General features: G+C 34.0%; 1 protein-coding gene across 1 annotated transcript; it reads right to left on the bottom strand.

Annotated features, from left to right (window-relative positions):
- Positions 1-8641: 8641 nt before the first annotated feature.
- On the bottom strand, positions 8642-14873 carry LOC110021415 (transcription termination factor MTEF1, chloroplastic-like). The gene is made up of 2 exons (XM_020719899.1): positions 13979-14873; positions 8642-8935 (listed from the first exon to the last, which is right to left on the bottom strand). The coding sequence occupies exons 1-2, from the start codon at positions 14871-14873 to the stop codon at positions 8865-8867; spliced, it is 966 nt and encodes a 321-aa protein (XP_020575558.1). The 3' UTR covers positions 8642-8864.
- Between the last annotated feature and the right edge of the window lie 2970 nt (positions 14874-17843).

Raw genomic sequence — 17843 nt, 5'->3', positions numbered from 1 at the left:
CCTTATGGGTTCGATATTCAGGTCTTAATCAAAAAGTTCTATATTATTTGATAACGATATGTATACTTGCGTAGTATCCCAATATATAAATTAAATAGTTAAGTTCTTATTTTCTTTAGGATCAAGTTTTGACTATGTTGTAAAGTAAGAAAATATAAGTAAAAATATAATAAGAGACATTGTTATACTGTTGCATATAAGAAGTTAGTCAGGATCACACGGTTAACAAAAAATTTTGCTCTACTTTGCCGACAGAACCGCCACACTTTATGATGGAAGTGTAATCTTTTTTCCTATAGATTTATTCATCGGTTACATAATCGACGGTTAAGCTACGGTTAAACATGTAATTTTTTTGTTGTTAGCGATGGGTAATGTCCGTCTGTTACCCGTCGTTTATGATATACAGTCGTGAAATCCTTAAATAATTTTATTACCGAAAAACATTTTTGATACGTCCAATAAACAATTATTAAACCGTCGGCAATTTTAATGCCTATGTTTTTTACATTATTATCGACGATATTTGAGCGTCGGTAATAAGCTAAATTCTTGTAGTTTAACTTTGAAGGCATTAACTCTATTGATATTTAGGCTCCGTTTGGAGCACTGTAAAGCTGCTGAAGAATAATCTGATATTAATTTTTTGAACAAGAAATATTCAAATTTCAATTAAGAGTCATCCGGAGCTCCGATTTCAGCAAACTTATAGTCGAACTGATCGGCTCGATGAGACGGACCTAATGATTTGAAATTTATTCCAATCCAAGTCAAATCAAGCACGAATCAACTCATTAAACTACCATTGGAGGATTTTCGGAGGCATTTGAAAGGTCAAACAGATTTTGAATCTAGCAAGTTCATAATCGAATCGAGTGTCTCAAAAAGACGAATCTAACGAGCCCAAGATTACTCAATTCCGATATCGTTAAGGTACTCAAATATCCATCAAATGTCATCTGATCAAGGGAAGCTCTCCGGACCGTTCGATCAAAATGATTCATATTCATGCATTAATTGTACTCAAAACATTATAAATAGAGCCTTACCCTTCACATGAAGGAAGTGGCTTAAGAGAGAACTTGAGGCTTTGAGAAGGAGCTTAAGTCCAAGATCATCATCGCCGTCGTCGATTGCCGTCGACCACCACTGACCGTCGATCACAGTTGATCTCCGTCGACCACTGCCGACCGTCATCAATTGTCGTCGACTACCGTTGATCACCGCCGACCTCCGTGAACCACCGCTGACTAGAACGACAGATCAGAAGCCACCAAGCGACATTGTTACTTGAAAAACCCAGTATCTCTTTCCCGTCTGTGGGACAAGGGGCATATGTAATCATCAACTTATAGTGGATTTTTACAACTGGGTCAGACCCCGTGGTTTTTCCCCTTTACAGGTTTTCCACGTAAAAACTTATATTGTTATCACAACTTGATTCATTTTCATCTGAGTGTATGTTGAATCCTCGCGCAACGCTAAGACGATAATCCATTACTCTACCGCCGCGAATTTTCTAGCACGCATCATCTATAATTCAAATTATTCTAATGTATGACACCAAATTTGAAACAAGGGTTTTCTTATTTCGAATAAAAAAATGCAATACTAATTTTAACGTTGAGGTTGAGGACTATTAAAGCTAAGATGACACAATAGCCACTTCAAAACAATCTTCTTGATCACATAGTTGTTGGATCCTTGGCTATCATCTAGAACTTTTTTAAGTTTGTATGAATTCAATATCACTATCCCTCACCCTAGTAAAAATGATAAATCACTCTGCAACATTATAAATCTTTTAAAAGTATTCTCCTAAAATTTTAGTCCATTTTTACTTCTCATTGCATATCCCCAAAATCACTATTTTTTTCTATCAAAAAATTAATAAGACATTAATAATTATTTGAAAATATATCTGTATAATTATAGATCAAAACAAGCAATTAATAAATTATCAATAAATTGTTGAATAATAATTAAGATAATTGTTGAATAATGACTGCACGTTTTTATCTCATTGGTGTAACTTTCCAGGAGGTCATCTATCCCAAGAGTGCTCCAACACGAACATGCTTAATTTTGAATATTTTGAGGAAATTCCAACCATTACACCAAAATGCATCTTGATATTTAAGAGTTTGAATTCATTATACTTAAGAGATTTCACAATATACTCTCATTGCTAGTTTTTTTAACCCATAATCATTCACAAAAAAAATAATCTTATCTTCAAACTGGTGTAATGCTAAGATACTATTTATAATTATCCATCAAGATATTGTTTGCTTTAGTTTGATGACCTCACAATTTTGTCTCATTGGCATAACTTCCCAATATGACACCCATCCTAGGAGTGCTCTCACACCAACTCGTTTAACTTTGGAGTTTATGATGAAGATCCAACCATCACACCAAAGGGTGTTTCAATATTTAAGAGCTAAGCTTTAGTTTTTTAAGTGGGTTTTACAATGGTACCAATCCTAAGCACACTTGATTGTGGAGTTTTAATGAGATATAGTGCATTGGCAATGTTATGGTCACACCAACTCATGCCGCTGGACATTTGTAATCATATTCACATAAACATCGGACATAAGCTCTTCGAACACCTAGTCATGCTCATTAAAGATTTTATGATTCTTCTCACTTTAAGTAACTGACATATGCGCCAATGCTCTGAACCCAAAATAATTCACTCTAGCCTGATTACATCATTATTTTATGCTATTGGTGTAACTTCCTAAAAGGCTACCCATCCCATGAGTGCTCCCTCACAAAAAAACTTAACATTGGAGTTTCTGATGAAATTCTAAATGCTACACCAAAAGCTATCTCGATGTTTAAGAGCTCAAATTCATTCCATTTAAGGGGTTTTACAATGGTCATTAATCCTAGAACTACCCCTGCTCAAGTACATTTAACTACATAATTCTGATGAAATGTGGTGCACTGAGCTTGTTATAGTTGCACCCACTCACACCTTAATTAAATGACATACTCATTAGTGCTCTTAACCTAGAATAATCCACTTTAGCCTTATGGTCTCATGATTTTATCCCATTGAATAACTTCCTAAGAAGACACCCGTCCTCGAAGTGTTTCTACACGAGCATGCTTAACTTTGGAGTTTTTTATACAAATCGTTACACCAAAAGGTGTCTTGATGTTTAAGAGCTCAACTTCATTCTATTTATAAGGGTTTTAAAATATTCACCTATCCTAGAGCTACTCTCACTCAAGCATGCTTAACCATAGAGTTTTGCTGAGAAATGGTGCACTAGTACTCTTAAGGTCGCATTCACTCACGCCCCACCATAATTATATTCATGTATGCACTAGAAACACGCTCCATGCAGACCCACTTATGATTTTATCTATTTGATTATCTAAAAATAGATTAAAAAAATTAAGTGCTAAAAGACATAAAATTTTATAATATCCTCAATTAATGATTATGTCTAGTGATGGACGGAACCTAACATTTTCAGAATGAGCGATTGAATGTAAATAAGAAAATCTAATAATTTTTTTTCTTTACAATTCAGACAATTTTGGTAAGTTTTTTTTTCTCTTTGATGCAAAATTTTCCCTAATATTTATAAAAAAAATTAAGAAAAAATTACATATTTTTTTTCTTTACAATTCAGACAATTTTGGTAAGCTTTTTTTTCTCTTTGATGCAAAATTTTCCATAATATTTATAAAAAAATTAAGAAAAAATTACACATATACCGCAATATTCTAACTACGAAGAGAACGAGGAGGTAATTTCTAGTGTATCAAACAGAAAGAGGTGTTATGACCAAATGTTCAATTTTTGGGACATTTACATCCATACCACACAAATTCTGTGTATTTACATATCTAACACCTTAGCATTCATATTTACATTTACATGCATAGGATAGCACCCCGTTCCATTTGTATGTAAGAAAATATAGAGGTAATTATATAATAAAATACTAAAAATAGCCTTCACACTTATAACATGACCTAACCTAGCTTACATGATACTTAAAGGCAGTCAACAATATTCGTTGGACATTTTTTCTGGAAGATTTACATCCATACCACTCAATTCATATTTATTTACATATCTAACCTTTAAATTTCAATTTTGACATTTATGCCGCCTTATGCATGCATGTATAGATGTATTTCAACTATAGTTTTCATTTCTATCAAATTTTGATCATGACAAATGTAAATACATTGGTTTGGCAGTTCAAAAATATTACATGAGTGCTAGATTCTGTAGATAGAGATGTTTTTGATGCCATGCATGTAATTGTGGGAAAGATTTGGGTGGTATAAATGCAAAAAGAAAAGTTTAGGTACTAAATATATAAAAGAATTGGGTGGTTCGAAGATAAAAGTGAATGATTAATTAGCAGGAACCCTTAACGTCTGTGCCACTCAATCACCAAAGCAAAAGATTCCTTTCACTTTGCTGGCGTTTGATAAGAATTTTATGCAGCTATGAAATAAAAATAAAAAAGTGAGATAGAAAAAGAGGGTTTGAATGGTAATAAAGTTTTTTTTGAGGCATCTTTCTGCATCATTTGTGCTGACGCTTCATGTGTCGTGTGGAACACAGGCAGATGCGTTCTCATTTGTGCTGACGCTTCATGTGTCGTGTGGAACACACACGCATATGCGTGCTGTGAACCAATAAAAACATTTCATTTACAAAAAGTGTGTATCAGTGAGCCTCATTTTAATTTTTTAATTTTTTTAAAATCTTATTGGACACAAATTGCGTGTGCTGTCTGCACAGAATAATCGCTCGTTCCGAAGGCCCAATTTGTCTGGAGCTTTGAAAGAATTTAAAGAGGAAATTAGAAGTATATGGAAATGGGCACTTACATACATATTGCCCAATTCTTATCTAATTACATATCTAACACCTTAACTTTACCTTTTACACTAATACTAACCAATTCTTTCATATCACCTAAAAATAATATCATTTGAATTTTTAAAAAGTGAAATGCAACATTTTATACAGTTGGTATAGTGGCATGAATGTAAAAATTTAAATTTAGGTGTTAGCTATGCTAATACAAGGAATTGGGTGGTATGTGTGTAAATCTACCTTTTTATTTATTGTGAAAATTTGAGTTTTTATATTTTGGGATCATGGGATATTTGAGATGTGATGATGATTTGATAGATCTTTCTTTATATTTTTTACAGATGAAGTAAAACCAATTGAGGATGTTGGCATCCATACAACCCAGTAGATATCTGTATAAGGAGGGTGAAAGAAGAGAGTTGATGTGTTCTCTAAGCATGTATTCTCTGTATCTTCAATGATCCTCCTCCGGTGAGACGGCCAAGCATGCATTCTCTGTATCTTCATATGGCTCATAAAAGATGATGAAAGTTGTGTCAATTCTTTTAGCATTGATCCTTACTTCGACTGTTTTTCAATCTCCAGGACCTTCAGTTGGGCTAACCCAGTAGACAGGTCTGAGGAGCATCCCAATTCCTAGGTAAGAGATGGGTAGTACTTTCACGATTCAAGGGGAGGCTGAAATGAACAAATGAATCCACAGATCAGATTCACGAGATCAATCCAACATGTCAATCTGTTAGGTCAATCCGTCAGGTCGGCCGATCATACATTATCCAAATTTTAAAACCATGGACTTTCTCGGAGCAACACATTCATCTGGCCAATATATCATTCAAATCAAATGTGTGAAATAATGGCCATTATATTTATATGAATAAGATCTACATCAACATGATCATCATGTACAGGTGTGCATTAAATCAATGGGATCTGTCTAGGGGCGAGTCAATGCACACCAATTATTGTTTGTCACATTCATATGAAGTAATATTCCATGGTGATATCAGAGAGAAATTGTGGGCGATTCTCCCTTCAAATTCAAGAAAAATCACATATAATTTGTCTCAATAATATTATCAGAGAATCTTCCATAAATTTGAATAAGTGTTTGAAGTTGAGATAAGAAATAGGCCTTTTTATAAAGGGGATATTTACATACATAGCACTTAATTTCTATGTATTTACATATATAAAACTTTAATTTTATTTTTTTACATTTATATCACTCAAACTTTCATGTCGCTCTTTTTAACTTTTAAACTTTTAAAAAGTTTAAAAAAAAAAAAAACATTTTTTTTTTATGAAAAATTGGGTGGTATTTATGTAATTATTCTTTTTACGAATTAAGAGTACGGTGTTTAGGGGTGTAAGTGAGTCAAGCCGACTCATGAGCTAGCTCGATAAGCCAACAAGTCAATCTCAAGCTAGCCTCGACTCAACTCGTTTAAAAAAATATTAGTTTAAAATATACTAAAATATATTAAATTTTCATGACTTTATAGTTAAGGTATTAAGAATGTTTTAAAAAATAATATTTTGTATTGTATATTATTTTTCATTATTTATCTTTTAATTGTTTAGGGTTCATTTGTTTTATCATCTTATTATAATGCAATCTTGAATTAATATCAATTACATGCTTTTATACAAAATAAGCCGGCTCGCGAGCCAGCTCATAGACTTAAGCTCGAAATTGAGCTCGATAAAATAAATCAAAGCTCAAGCTCAAGCCAAGGGCGGGTCAAGCTCGATTCGTTTACACCCTAATCAATGTCAATTTATATTCCATTAAGGAAATAATCAAAAGTCCTAAAGCCAGTTAAAATAATTCTATTTTCTAACAAAAAATATGTTTAAATGATTTTCAACCTTTACCAAAATAAAATAAAATAAAATTATATATATATATATATATGTTAATGGATTATTATTCTGACACACGGATTCTCTAACCATTATGAGCAAAAAAAATTATGAAAATATTTACCAATATATATATTAATGGATTATTATTCTGACACACAGATTCTCTAACCATTATGAACCAAAAAAATTATGAAAATATTTACCAATTTTTCTTTTAAATCATTTTCTAATTTCACTTTACTTTCATTTTCCATTTCTAAATTCATTCTAATCATAGTTCACAATTCCTATGTATTTGTACATCCCACAACTAAACTTTAATATTTACACGTATAACACTCAAATCTTTAATATCACCTATAAATAAATTCATTCTAATCATAGTTCACAATTCCTATGTAGTTGTATATCCCACAACTAAACTTTAATATTTACACGCATAACACTCAAAACTTTAATATCACCTATAAACTAATAATATTATCACTTTTTAAAAATAACATACACATAAGCACATAAATATTATTTATGTAAAATATGAAATTTTAGGTGTGAGATACGTAAATGAATAAGACTTATTTACTAAGCATTTAAAAGATAATTAATAAGAGACCACTGGTAACAAAATATAAAATATCAAAATTTAACTAGTTTAATAATTTAGTCTTGAATTTTAATATATTTTGATTATATTTTATATCAACAACTTTTTAAAAGAGCCGGCTCATGAAGCTAACAAGTCAAGTCTGGGTTGGCTTGAGCAGGGCTTGTTAGCTCATTGAGCTTAATTCACAAACCTATTATCCACCAGAGCGCGAGCCGGCTTGGCTCAGTTACACCCCTAGTGCCAGCAATCTATTACAAAGGACCAACTAACAATGACCTAATTTTAACAATCCTCAATTTCACGTCCTGGTTCAATTAGAAGGGAAAATAGCTAATTAAATTTTAAAAGGTTAATAGTAAGCATAAGACAACATATATCAATTCAAATTAAAAAAAAAAATGCATTATATATTGCTTTTTGGCTTCAATATTTATGGAGTGCATAAGCCTGAATTTTAAACTATTAAAACATGTAAATTAATTTATCACGGACTTGGTGCTCATGCAATATTTACAATTAGAAGAAAAAGAAGTGTAAAAAGTATCAAAATGGTCCGCGTACTTTTGCGCGTCAAGTGTCAATTAGTCCCCAAAGACTTGTTTAATATTGGCTAAAACAGCTCATATCAAAAGAGTTTGGGGATTAATTTAGCACTTAATAGACTGGGACTAAAATGACTCAATGTATAAAGTCAAGGAATAATTTTGGCACTTTACTTGACATGAAACTGAGCAACAATTTTCCTTTCAAGCCCTATTCTTTTAATAGCTTAGAGTTCTTTATGATAAGTATGAGCATTCAAAATAGCTAGGAACTAAACCAACGTTTTTTCCTTTCAGTCCCTGTTCATACAAATGAGCAAAACCCCAACTATTTTGGCGCAAACCACTACAAATTAAAACCTGGTCATATACTGGACTAACTAAAATAAAAAAAAAAACAATACTCTCTGTCAATATGAAATACACATTCTGAATGCTGAACCCTGATCATATACTGGCCTTAATAACTTAAAAAAAATTATACTGTCAATATGAAATGCACAATTGGTATCATGTGGACAACCAACAAAACTAAATTTTTGGAAAACACTGGGATGTTAGAATTATCAGGATAACCTTCTCTCATTTACGTAAATTATTAAGCTAATTTTACAACATAAAAAAAAAAACAAAAAAACTTCAACAATGAAAAAACAGTAAACAAGTCATACAATCATGCTCTTTAGTGCTAATATGGAAGCTAATATGGAATAACTTGATGAATAACTTGATTCATATAACAATAATTTAATGTTACTGCCAAGGAAGTTTTTATAATTGAAATTTGATCCACACGCTATAGTTTATCAGAATGTCAAAACTAACTCGTCACAACTGTGGGCTCCAAAAAGCCGACCTCCACAGACTCTCTCAGAAAGAATAAGAAAAATGAGAATGAGATGAGAGAGTTTGCAGTGAGGTTTCAAGTCAAATTTTTAGAAGGCAGATGATACAGTAGATAAGATACTAACCAAAGATTTCACCCTCATTTTGCGAGGAATTTAAAATCCGGGGTTCGAGGTTTCTCATGGCGCAAGCCCATATGGTTAATTGCCCCTATTAATAATAGAAGAACACTTTCAGTTAATGCTACTCATTATGCGGAAGTATTCAACTTAGTATATAATAACAACATATTTTTAAATTTTAAAAGTATGCAATTATCATCATGAGATTAGAGTGGATAATGCGGGAAAGATGATGCCCCTGATCAAGATCTCATGGCTCCATCATTCTAGTTTGTTATAGTACATAGCCTACTTAATTAGATGAGACAGTCGACCCAACCTGACAGAATGATCATTGTACATAGTCATGAGTTCTTCGTCCAAGAGAAACTTATAGAATTATGATGGATGTTTGTCCAAGGGGGACTAATCTAAGTTTAAGCAACCCGCCATGTCATTGTCTAAGGGGATCATTGTCTAAGGGGACTTATGATGAATGTTTATCTAATTTAAGTCATTTGAAAGCAAACCGCCATGTTAGTACGCTCTAAACATAATCACTTCATTGTAATGTTATTTGACAACAAAATTATTCAGATAGAAGACTCGAGCCACATTCTTACTGACATGAGATTATTTTGAATATGAATATAATAGTATACATGGCATTGCATTAGCTTTATGTGAGCTTATGTTAACATTAGATTTGACACCCTCGACAAACAGTCGTAGAGAATGGATAAGTTTTCGCTCTTATCTTTTAAATGAAATATTTTAGTTGAGCATTTTTATATTTTTATATTTTGAAGTCTTTTAATTTTAGGATAGACCCCTCCGGTTGGACTTGCATTCAACATAACCGTCATCGAGAATTTAAATAACTTTGAACCATGTCAACTCTATTCTGATTATAAAGGATAGAATTCATAACCTAAATCAATTGAGTTTGTTTAGATGTTATTTTGAGTTTAATCTTAAAGATAGACCCCTCCAATTAAAATATTCATATCAACATGGTCATTATCGAAAAATTGATACAAATACATAATTTTATAATTTAATTAGGTTTAATGATCTAAGCATTCAAACAAAGGTTAGTCCTGTCAACTTTGATCAATGTTGGGGGGATTAGATTGGCTTTAGCAAGGGCTCAATCTTGTCAATTCTAGTCCTTATAAAAATTAGGATCAAACTGCAGGCTCATTCATTAAGAAGTCATCGAGGTCTCATAAACTTTATGTGCACCTATTTATATTAAATTCCGTCTTTTATATTTTTTTAATGATTTAAGTCCTAATTTTATCCTTGATTTAAAATTTAGAATTTTCTTTGTTTTAATTTAATAATCAATTTAATTATTCATTATAAACAACATTTAGATGAAAATTTGGCAACATTTTGATAGCCTCTTGACGTCATTATCGCGTAGAGGACTACAAAAAAGTTGGGCATACTCATCACGTTAAGAAAGAAGTGCATGGTGGTTTGTACCACGATTTAATTTATTTATCCCACCCACGCTAAGACAAAATGTGCATGAGTTTTCAATTTGAATGAAAACAAACATAGTAATAGGCTTTCTCCGCAACACTAAAAAAGTATATATGAGTACTTAAATAGTGGTCCGCATCCCATCTCTACCATGTAATGAAAAATGTGTATAGGAGTATCAATTGCAAATGAAAACAAGAGCACATATATAACAAAATTTTTTCGCCGCGCAAATAAATGAGCATACAAGTACTTAATTTTACGGTTCGGTATCATTGCCATCCCCACTATACTAAAAAAACATATATGGGGGTTTCACCAACATAGAAGCATACAATCATATAGATTTTTATCACAATGATAAGAAAGATGTGTATGAGTTCTTAAATTTGGATCCTGCAAGCTCACATTAATAATTAGACATTCACAGGACTCAATGTGCGTTTGTTTCGGCTGCGGTTTTATGAAATCTCAATTCAAAAACTGCTGCAAAAAAACTGTTGTTCAAAAGCTAGGGGGTTTCAAAATGAGTTCATCTATTTGAAAATTACAGGTTTAAAAGTGTTGTCTGTAGACAAATGTCTTAAATACCCCTCTATATATATTTTATAGAATTTATGGGTATTTTCGATGCATTTATTTCTCATATTTAACTGTATTATTTGAACAAACAGAAATATGAAAGTAAAGTGAACATTACATTATAGAATAAAGAGAAGGCTATACTTTAAAAATTGTATTTTTCTAAAAGTTATTCTCTCAAGTAAATTTGAAAAAAAAAATATGAAAATGGACAAATATTCAGAATAAGCAAATGATTGTGAGTCAACAGATTTTCACTCACAAGACCTTTATTCTGAAACTAAGGACGGACCCCAAACACAGACTTTCTTACTTCCCATTTCTCCATGTTTGATTAACCAATATGAAATGCCAACAACCCATGATTGAAAAACTTTACGTGGCTACAACACTTTGGGTCCACAACCCAATTTTCGGGAATACCTTAATGCATTAGGAGAATTAGTAACGCTCAAATCTAAAAGTTACAAGGCTTGAAAGCTAAGAGGAGATAAACAAATTTTCCATGCTTAAGATAAGTCATTTACCTTGCAATTTTAAAAAATACCAAGCCAGTTAAGCTAGGACGAAATATATGACCTCAAAAGCTTGGAAGCAATTGGCGGCATACTCACAAATCAATTTGGCAGAACAATCAGCAAATCTAATTTGTAGTCATCAAGCTTGGAGACATATCAAACTAATCATATTAGATGAGCTAGGGAAAAACATCATACAAAGAAAGCAGGTGCAAAATGAACCAGATCGACCATCAAAGACTGACATTTTTAACCTCAGCAGCACTTCTGTTGGGCTATAACCAACAATCCAAAACCCCAATTAGGCATCAATCATTCGCCGAACAAAAATCTATCGAATCTTCAAGATAGAGCAAATAGACAATGTCGGTCATCCTCCGGGAGGGATTCCGAGAGCAGCCGGCAATAAGCTGAAGTATCAGCGATCGCCGAATCGATCGGCGATTAACTTCTGTAGTTTTGGGGTGTGTTTCAGAGCACGGCAAAATCAGGTAGAGAAAGAAGACAGTGATGTCAGCTAAGGGTAATGAAGGAAAATAAAGAAGCGAACCGCGGGGCGTAGATAGTGGCCCGCGGTCGCCGGTAAACGAAAATCCCCACCACAATTCGGATGCGGTCTGACAAAAGAACGAATCAAACACCAAAACTACGTTTCAGTTCTAAAATCAGTTCTAAACACCGAAACAAAGGCACCCTTAAATGATGGCATAAGAGAGAGGGAGCTTGAACTCTCGGGTAAAGAGAGAGTGAGGACTAGCTACTTGCAGATGTGAGTTATGGCTACAGGATTGTCAAGAGAGCAGGCAAGTGAAAAGATAAATGAATCTCGTGCATGAGTTTGGTGAGTTGAAGATGAATAGCCCATGAATTTGAATGCTGGTGAAGATGCATGCTCAGTTCGGTGGAGTAGCTGGGATGAGGCATGAGAATAAGAAGTAGCAAAAATGGCCGCGAATAAACGAAAATCCCCACCGCAATTTGGGATGCGGTCTGACAAAAGCACAAATCAAATCAAACAACCATAACTACGTTTCAGTTCTAAAAACCGAAATAAAGGCAACCTTAGAGGATGGCAAGATGATGTTTGGTAAGAGAGAGGGAGTTTGAACTCTAGGATAAAGAGAGAAAGAGAGGAGAGTGAGGACTAGCTACTTGCAGATGTGAGTTGTGGCTACAGGATTGTCAAGATATCAGACAAGTGAAAAGATAAATGAATCTCGTGTATGAGTTTGGTGAGTTGAGGAATAATAGCCTATGACTTTGAATGCTGGTGAAGATGCATCCGCGGTTCGGTGGAGGAGCTGGGATGAGGCATGAGAATTGGAAGTAGCAACAATGGTCCGCAAACAGACTTGGGATTATAGAAGGGAACAAGGTCCGGCGAGGTTCAGATTTTGAGCTGCTCATCCATAGGTCCATAGGACTGTTCGATGGGGGGCAGTAGAACGAAGTTTGCTACCGAATTGAGCTGAGAAAACAGCAAGATCGGTGGCTCAAATTGCAAAGGGGAATTTGTCGAGTGCGTAGAATTGCCCCTTAGGCAAAGCACGAGGGGAACAATTATTAGTCGAGCACGAAGAAAAGAGTGCTTAACGGAGATGATTTTTGGTGGCTAATAATTTAAAGGAGAAAGGAGAAAAGCTATCGATCGAAGAAGAGGAAAGGAGGCAGGGTCGATTCAACCATGAAAAGACTAGACAATTATGGTTAGCAAGGAAAAAAATGAGGGAAGGGCTTGTTGTTGTAGGGCAGAGGATTGTGATGCTATAGCCCAATACCCTCTATATATCAAGAGGAAAGATGATGTGGAAGGTCGGTGTCTAGCCTCGGAAAACATACGAGCTAGCGATTCAGAAAGCTTCGAGCAGAAAAGGAGTGTGATTCACAAGCTAACAGAGGTGAAGACAGCAGGGACGGAAGAGGCGAAGGTGATGGCAAGGGAGGGCTCTGGTTTGATTCGTAATTCGGGTTTTGTAGCTGCATTGATAAGGCTCTATTTGGTTTGTAGGAATTGCAAGATAAATGAGAAATGAAATGGCAATGGAAATGTTAAGGAAATTGAATTGAAACAAGATTTCATCTACTAGTTTAGTTGAGAAGAAATTGAGCTTTTGCTTCTTATAAGAGAGAGCATGTAAATCTCAATGATGACAAGTAAAATTTCTTACAGCCTCATTAGTTGATTGGAAAATTGTCAAGGGAAAAAAGCATTTGCTAATATTTCCCAAGTAAAACAATTAACTATTCGTTAAATTGTAAACAGACACTTAATATGAATTTGACAAATGAAACACACCCTTATTGTCTGCTTTTGTTCCACTAAAATTCTTCTAAAACTAAGCAATGGCCCCAAAACAGGAATACTGTCATTCAATTAGCTCAGCAAAGTTGTTAAAACTATTGGGGAGCCAAATAAGCCCTTGATACCCGCATAATATCTTATACAAAGGATCAATGGACTATTTTATCCAATATCCAAGCAAAGTACTCTATATATACATATAAGTTAAAAAAATGGAAAGAGGAAAGAATTTGCATCATACCGATCTACAATTTCTCACCTACAGTTCTAAGCCGCATCTCTAGCAGCCGTTCTCGAAACTCTCCATCACTAGCCTTGAGCATATCCCCAAGTGAAATCCATGAAGAACCAAACCCTCTCTCCACCAACAACATATGCCGAGCTTTAATCCTTCCCTCAAGACTATACGCAAAGTACTGCGGAAACACCTTCAACTCTCCAATCTCCCTTCCCATTTCGCCAACTAGAAACTCGAGCTTAGGCCGAAAATTCTTCTCAACACTAAAAGTGAGCAGACTCGGCAACCTCAAAACCATGTTTACCGTCTCCCTTCGCGAGAACCCAAGGCTCTGGATAAAATCAAGCTTGGGAATAAGCGTCTCCTCGACGTCTGAGATGAGAAGGACTGTAGTACGAGCGGTGATGCGGTGGCGGCCGACAAAACCAAGACGGCGGAGGTAATCAAGGGAAGGAAACAGGCGGTCAGGGACACTGGAGAGGAGAAGGCGAGGGCAGCGATTGATGGAGAGGCGAAGGTCTGAGAAGGGGATGGATACGGGGTTGAGAAGGAAGTGGAAGACGGGGAGGATCGAGGTGGAGGGGTCGGCGGTGAGAAGGGATGGGTGGAGGCAGAGGAGGCGGGAAGTGTCAGATTGAAGGAGGCCGAAGGAGGAGAGCAAGGAGGAGAGCATGCGGAGGGAGGAAAGGGGAGTGGAGCGAAGGTTGGGATTGACTGCAAGGGCGCGGAGTGAGTTGACGCCGAGGTTGTGTTCGATAAAGAGAAGCTTCTCGCGGAAACTGAGACCGGCGTCGTTGCTAGAGATGGCACGAGTAAGGGCCGCCGGAGGCAGAGGGCGGAGGGCAGAATTAGGGTTTAGTTCTTTGAAAGATTTGGGCCGAGAGGGAAGCAAGAAATGGAAGGGGCAGCTGAGCATTATGAGTCAGATCGGCGGGGCTATGAACATAATCACATTCATTTACTCTTTTATCCTTTCTTCCGAAAAATTGGTGGGTGACCCTAAAACAATTTTAGGCTGTGCCTACTCTAATAAAAAAAAATTATATTTCAGTGATCCAGATCGACACCGCACATAAATTTATGTGCGATGTCCGTAGACAATAAGCACTCCCTTTTTTCGTTAAAATTATTGTGTGTCAATAACCTCACACCAACATAACTTTTCAGACTTGATCATGCCGTCGTTAATTAAACCGAGGCCCATTCGAACCACCTCCACGATGGCCCATATGGAACATCATTTTCAACGGAGGGCCCATGAAAGGTCCACTCCAATAATTACCTCCCCTCAATTTAAATTTTTTATTTAAATGTGAGATAATTTATTATTTTTCTCCTTACGAAATATCAATTTTGCACCTCTAAAGTATCATTTTGTCATTCATTATCCTAACCTCCCACACGTTGGGTATATGGGATAGTTTTTCCCCCTAAAAAAAGAGGTTTTTTCGACCTCTGAATTCATCCAGACGTACGATCTCCACACGCAATAATTTCTACTTACTAAACATGATATTTCACCTAATTATTTCAAAGTGAATTTTTAGCTAACTAAAAAAAAAAAAACATTAGACTCGTAATAACTAATATTTATATCTATATACCCTCCTTAATATTTTTCAAATTCACCTTTCCTGTTTCTCTAAGCATCTATTTTTTCTAACTCGCCTTTATTTAGCTATTTTCAATATGAATAAAATAATTAATTTATATTTCATATACTTTCTGAAGCATATGATTATTAATTTGTATTATAAATAAATATATTATAACATATGTATTTAAATAAAATCACAGACCTTAGGTCCAAAAATATTAGAGAATTTGTATGTTATAATATTTTATGAAATGATTATATAAATATTTCAAGTACTATTTTTTATTTTTTATCAGCATATATTTATTTATATTATATTATAACTATTAAAAAAAGTAATGGCAGTCACTCCTTCGGATTAAAAAGGTTGTTTCGTTTGTGCCCCCATCTACAATATTTCCATAACTTTGTCCTAAAGCGCACACTAATTTCAATGGTAACTTCAAAAGGAGAACCAAAACAAGATTGTTGGATGAACAACACAAACTTGAAGCATTTAACATAATAGAAATCTAGTTCACCATTTAAATGGTGAAATTACAATTAACTTTTTTGAATGGCAATATTAAGCTTGGAGTAACTACAAAAGTCATATGACAATCAAAATCTAGTTCACCATTTAAAACTTAATTGTAATTTCATAACAAGATTTCTTCTTTCATTAACTCATGTTGAAAAGTTGGATGAATACATATAAACAAAAAGTTAATGAAAAATTGAGTTCAATTTTGTCAATTTTACCAAATATTAAGTAAATTTTGGGATTGCCAATGGTGTTTTAGCAGTCCTTTGAGAATGCATTATCGAACTAGTTACAATAACAAGCACGTTGATTATTTTGGTGAATAAAGAACTTAATATTAGAACTATTCCTCCAAATATGAATGCATGTCATGTTGCAACCACAGTTAAAGGAAACATGAAAATATCACTGGCCATTTTAAACAAGTAGGTGTAGTCGAAAGTGTTTAGTTTACATTAGTAGTTAACATATATTTAATAATCACGATGTATTCATGCACCTTACTCACATTATCAATTGTCTATTTAATTTGTACTTAAGTTTATTTATTTTGATCGGGGAAAATTAAGATAACAATTTTTTTATTATCATCAAAAGTTTATAAGATTCCATATGTTTTGTTATTTATTTCATAGATCAACAACATTTGTTGCTTATATTTTTTTATTTTTCTCATTCTTTAACATGGTTAGGGATTTGTGGTGTAGCATCCATTTTAGATTTAAAAATTTTCGTAGCACAAGAAATATAATAAAAGAATTATATTTGCTTGGTAGTGGATGTCACATAAATTATGTACTTTTAAATTGTGGACTTTCTCATTCTGCATTTCTAATGATGAAATTTTCCTTTGCTAATATCAAAAATCAAAGCTTTATGACTTAAGAGATAGTATTTTGATCATCATTAATATTTTCTACATGTACAAATAATTAGTCTCCAGGTTATTGTTGGACTCCATGACCACCTCACTCCGTGATGTGATCGAATGCATAGAAAATAACTAAGAATGATAGATGACACTTGAAACACCAGACAAACTATGATTAATACGCCCCACACTAATTAGAATCAATTATTCATCTTTAAGGTAACAAAATAAATTGTTGATATGTCTCTCTGCCTACAAGCCACCAACCAAAATTTGTAAGTCTCGTCAACATCCCCTACTTCTAATTAAGCCACCAACCTGTCATAATAACTAGCATTAGCCTTAGACTTATTCAAAAGTGTTCTCGAATGGTTGGGAGGGGTAATTAATCAGAGAGGATTACACTCATGAAAAATTTTGAAACCCATATTTTAATGCCCTCACAAAATGAAGATATATTCTTTGAGTACCATCTTATTTACAATCTAATATGCTTCCTAAAAATTTTGGCATGTACCATCAACATAAAGCTCTTAGTCGTTCGAGGGAGGGCATGACACTCATTTTTTTAGCCAATATTAATGTCTATCACAACCCGCTCGTTGAGCTTGATAGCAATCATAATAACCCAACAAGTGGGTATAATGTTAAAATTAAGAAATATTTCAATCAGTATAAATGTACTTTCAAGAATATTTGCATCCACATAAGGCCTTCATCGCATTAAATTAATTACACCTATTAATATCCACTATATTGTTTATAAAAATAATTGCATTATTGAATTAATTAAAGAATAATAACTTTAAGCACCATAATGATATAGTTAAAGCATGTAGCTAAAATCTCTTATAGATGGCGCATGTCTAGTAAAATGATTATTTCTGCGTAAAGG

Source organism: Phalaenopsis equestris, unplaced genomic scaffold, assembly GCF_001263595.1.
Source record: "Phalaenopsis equestris unplaced genomic scaffold, ASM126359v1 Scaffold000134, whole genome shotgun sequence".
NCBI lineage: Eukaryota > Viridiplantae > Streptophyta > Magnoliopsida > Asparagales > Orchidaceae > Phalaenopsis > Phalaenopsis equestris.
Note: the sequence above shows the minus strand (reverse complement) of the source record. Positions and strands in the feature narration are given on the sequence as shown.